The sequence below is a fragment of the Babylonia areolata genome, chromosome 23 (assembly GCF_041734735.1).
Source record: "Babylonia areolata isolate BAREFJ2019XMU chromosome 23, ASM4173473v1, whole genome shotgun sequence".
NCBI classification, from domain to species: Eukaryota; Metazoa; Mollusca; class Gastropoda; order Neogastropoda; family Buccinidae; genus Babylonia; species Babylonia areolata.
Genome location: NC_134898.1, coordinates 35,683,272 through 35,688,271, shown reverse-complemented (window position 1 = coordinate 35,688,271; position 5,000 = coordinate 35,683,272). Strand labels below are relative to the sequence as shown.

Below are 5,000 nucleotides of genomic sequence, written 5' to 3'. Positions count from 1 at the left end.
ACCCTAACCCTTCCCCCCACCCACCCCCACACACCCCCACACCCTCGGTGCCCCCCCGCCCCCCTGGCCCCACCCCGCTCTTCTCTCCATTCAGTAATAATACCCCATCCCCCCCTCTCGCATTCTCATCCCCATCCCCCACACCCCAACCCTCATCCTCACCTCAGCTTGTCTGGAGTAGAGGCACGTGAAGAGGAAGGTCACAATGCGAGTGTGCCTCTCCTCCTCGCTGTGGTCGCCAGCACTGGCCACGTCCAGGACCTGCTCCGCCCGCTCATGGTCTATCAAGCGCTGGCTCTTCAGAAGGTTGAGGAGGACGCGTAGCTGAACGGTGCCGTCTTGCAACCTTCGGGGCAGGGCGTGGATGAGGTCTCGGTGCACGCCCAGGTACGTGTCGGTCACGATCAGAATGTTGTACACGTGCTGGTGCTCTGAGGGGAGAACGCACACGACAAAAAAAAAAAAGAAAAAAAATCTGTGAGGGGAGAACGGACAGGACGACGACAAAGGAAGGTCTCTGTTGATGAGGAGTGAGGAAGACGCACAACAAAGAAAGGTCTCTGTTGATGAGGAAGGAGGAAGACACACAACAAAGAAAGGTCTCTGTTGATGATGAGTGAGGAAGACGCACAACAAAGAAAGGTCTCTGTTGATGATGAGTGAGGAAGACGCACAACAAAGAAAGGTCTCTGTTGATGATGAGTGAGGAAGACACACAACAAAGAAAGGTCTCTGTTGATGAGGAGGGAGGAAGACGCACAACAAAGAAAGGTCTCTGTTGATGAGGAAGGAGGAAGACGCACAACAAAGGAAGGTCTCTGTTGATGAGGAAGGAGGAAGACGCACAACAAAGGAAGGTCTCTGTTGATGAGGAGGGAGGAAGACACACAACAAAGGAAGGTCTCTGTTGATGAGGAAGGAGGAAGACACACAACAAAGAAAGGTCTCTGTTGATGAGGAGGGAGGAAGACGCACAACAAAGGAAGGTCTCTGTTGATGAGGAAGGAGGAAGACGCACAACAAAGGAAGGTCTCTGTTGATGAGGAGGGAGGAAGACGCACAACAAAGGAAGGTCTCTGTTGATGATGAGTGAGGAAGACGCACAACAAAGGAAGGTCTCTGTTGATGAGGAAGGAGGAAGACGCACAACAAAGGAAGGTCTCTGTTGATGAGGAGGGAAGACACACAACAAAGGAAGCAGGTCTTCGAGAGGAAGAACGCACAAGAAAGAAAGAAAGACCTGTGAGGGCACTGCGCACGGCAAATCAACATCTTGGATGGAAAAGACGCACAACAAAGGACTGTACCTCAGAAAGAACGCACACAATGAAGGAACATCTACGAAGGGAGAACATACAACAAAGGACCGTCTCCGATCCAGGGGAGAACACACATCCAAAGAACATCTCTGACTGGACTGCCCACCCACAAAACCAAGTATCGTCTCTGAGTGGACAACCCATGTGATGTGATGGAGTCTCCCGTCGGTCAGACGGATGAGTAGGCAGGCAGGCTTATCTGTCGGTGTGTGTCCTCATATGGGAGAAGAGGCCGATTCTGGATGCGCAGCACTTCCCACAAGTGTTGCAAGGGAACACGTCTCCAGAAGTTGAACCCTGCTTCCTTCGTTCACGCTTCTCCTTAATGGCCAGCGTTCTCTTGTTTTCAAACGTCTTTATGCCACCAGAGCACAGCATCCTCCAGCGACAGCGGTCAAGGGCATCAGTTTCCCAGGAAGCGATGTCTATGTCACAGGCTTTGAGGTTTGTCTTCAAGGTGTCCTTGAAGCGCTTGCAGGGTCTTCCAAGTTCACAGTGGCCTTCCTTCAGCTGGCCATACAAAAGCGTCTTCGGGATCCTGCTGTCTGTCATGCGGACAACGTGTCCTGTCCAGCGTAGCTGGCACTGGATCAGCAGGCTTTCGATGCTGGGCAGGCCGCTCCTCTCTAGGACCTGGAGGTTGGAGACCCTGTCTTGCCACTTGATGCCGAGGATCTTTCGTAGGCATCTCTGGTGAGACTGCTCAAGTTGTTGAATGTGACGGCGATACGTCGTCCATGTTTCACAGCAGTAACACCATGTCACATGTTCCCCTGCCTGAGCGGAAGCCGCACTGTACTTCAGGGATGACTGTGTTGGAGACATGGTCAACCAGTCTGTTCAGTATGATGCGGGCGAAGATCTTGCCGGCGATGCAGAGGAGAGAGATTCCACAGTTGTTATTGCAGGATGTTTTGTCTCCCTTCCGTTTGTAAATGTGGACAATTGAAGCATCCTTGAAATTCTTGGGGACCTCCCCTCTCTCCCAGATAGACTGGAACAGGGTAGTCAGCTTGTCTGTCAGCACCTCGCCTCCATACTTGTAGATGTCAGCCTGGATTCCATCTGTCAGCTTCAGGGCCTTCTGGGTCTCAGCCTTGGTGGGAGGGGCAGCTAGCGAGTCATTGACTGGTAGCTGTGGGAGGGCTACAATTACCTCGTCAGATACGGACGAGTCCCTGTTGAGGAGGGTGTTGAAGTGCTCTGCCCAGCGGGCAAGCATGTCTTTCTTGTCTGTCAGGAGGGTGGTCTGGTCCAAGGCTCGGACAGAGATTGATCCTGTGACTCTCGGCCCATACACAGCTCGGAGATCATCATGGAAGATCTTCATGTCGTGAGCATGAGCAGCGGACTGAAGCTCTTTGGACTTTCTCTCCCACCAGGTGTTCTTCATCTCACGCAGCCTCTTCTGTACGAGTTGCTTGGTTTGCAAGTACTGGTTCTCCTTCCTCTGGCAGTCTTTATCGGAAATGTGATCCTGATGCCGTATATGCAGTGTGTTCAGGTGCTTGGAGATTCCAGAGTCGTTCTCGTCAAACCAGTCTTTGTTGCTCCTCTGTACAAAGTCGAGTGTGTCAGCTGCTGCTATGTACACAGCATCTCTGAAGGTGCTCCATACCTCTTCTACATCCGTCGATGCAGGAATTTCTTGGAGAGCTGCTTGGATTTGCTGCTGCAGAACGTCCTTGGTGATAGGGAGGCGGTGGATGTTCAGCTTCCTAGGGGGTTTCTGCCTGGCTGGTTGGAGCTTGCGTGCAAGTCTGATGTTCATCTTGCTGTGTACCAGGTGATGGTCCGACCAACAGACTGCTCCTCTCATGAAGCGTGTAATGGAAACATCATCTCTGTCCCTCTGCCGGACAATCACATAGTCAAGCATGTGCCATTGCTTGGAGCGGGGGTGCATCCTTGTACATGTCCGCTTGTTGGAAGAGGGTGTTGGTGATGGTCAGTCCATGCTGGGTGCAGAACGAGAGCAAAAGCAGTCCGTTGGAATTGCACTTGCTAGTGCCGTGCCGTTCTAGGACTTTTGGCCACGAGGAGAAGTTCGCGCCAACGCGGGCATTGAAGTCCCCAAGGATGATCAGCCTGTCCTTTCTGTCTACCGCTAAAATGGTGCGGCTGAGCTCCTCGTAGAAAGCTTCTTTGATGTCATCAGGGTTGGTCATCGTCGGGGCATAGCAGCTGATGACTGTGGAGAAGCGATCCTTGGACAGCTTCAGACGCAGGGTCATCAGCCTATCCTGGTTGCCTGACCAGAACAGGTGAGAAGGAGTCATCCTCTTCTGCCTTCCCAGCCGTTGGGAAAGGTTTCCTTCTCCGCCTGGTCCGTCGTTGGGAGACTTCACATGCGGCAGGTAGTACTGGGTTACATGGTACCAGTAGCAAGGGCTATGCCCCTGACCTGACTACACATACGTAGTTTAACGTCTTTTCACAGGTAAGTGATATTAGACGGGAGAACAAATCATCGTCTCTGCGGGGATTACCCACAAAACAAATAAACGTCTCCGATAAGAGTAGGTACAACAACAAAAAACCCACCCCATGAGGACAGTCACAACAAAGGAGCACCTCTTAAACAGACAGGGAAACAGGGCACCTAGGAAACAATGTCTGGGAATGGCACCTAAGAAACAATGTCTGGGAATAGCTGACGACAAGCTTGAAGCACCTCTTAAACAGACAGGGAAACAGGGCACCTAGGAAACAATGTCTGGGAATGGCTGACGACAAGCTTGAAGCACCTCTTAAACAGACAGGGAAACAGGGCACCTAAGAAACAATGTCTGGGAATAGCTGACGACAAGCTTGAAGCACCTCTTAAAGTCTTAACTCCCGAGAGCAAGGTTTCGGTTGCGCCCCTTTTCTCTGCATTCAAATTTTGTATTACGTGTAGCTGACACATTTTGTACTTTCCAAAGTCAATTCAGGTCTAGATTGGAAGCTGCTAGGCAAATCTCGCTCTCTGCCATAAATGAAGCCAAACCGTAGCTTTATTAGGCTTTTATTTTGAATAAACCTTCACCGACGTCACAGTGTCAGACTCTGGTGAGAAACTGGCTTGATTCAAATCGCCCGCCATTTATAGTCCGGTTCAGGCTTTAAACAGACAGGAAAACAGGGCACCTAGGAAACAATGTCTGGGAATAGCTGACGACAAGCTTGAACCACCTCTTAAACAGACAGGAAAACAGGGCACCTAGGAAACAATGTCTGGGAATAGCTGACGACAAGCTTGAACCACCTCTTAAACAGACAGGAAAACAGGGCACCTAGGAAACAATGTCTGGGAATGGCTGACGACAAGCTTGAACCACCTCTTAAACAGACAGGAAAACAGGGCACCTAGGAAACAATGTCTGGGAATGGCTGACGACAAGCTTGAACCACCTCTTTCTTTCCCTTTATTTATTTATTTTTTTTAATTCATTTATTTATTTGTTCATTTATTTATTAATCGCTGCCCCTTCACCTGCACTAAATCCGGGATCGTCTGTCGCAGTCTCAGCAGCACCAGCAGTTTACAGATAACTGTTGATGACAGGTCGTTAGGATCTAGGCGGCCACACACCAGAGGAGACCCTGCACTGCTGGTCATGCACGACACCACACCACCTTCTAAGCCCCACACTGTTGACAACAATCGCTTCGTCGCGGAGCCAAAATGAGGAAGCGTCT

At 50.8% G+C, this 5,000-nt stretch overlaps 1 protein-coding gene across 1 annotated transcript in view; it reads right to left on the bottom strand.

Moving 5' to 3' along the window:
- Positions 1-5,000, bottom strand: part of LOC143297910 (ATP-dependent RNA helicase DHX58-like) — a 60,621-nt gene that overhangs the window by 51,465 nt on the left and 4,156 nt on the right. The window contains exon 4 of the mRNA XM_076610464.1: positions 163-431. Within this exon, the coding sequence (XP_076466579.1) occupies positions 163-431 (269 nt within the window). The remainder of the gene's footprint in view (positions 1-162; positions 432-5,000) is intronic.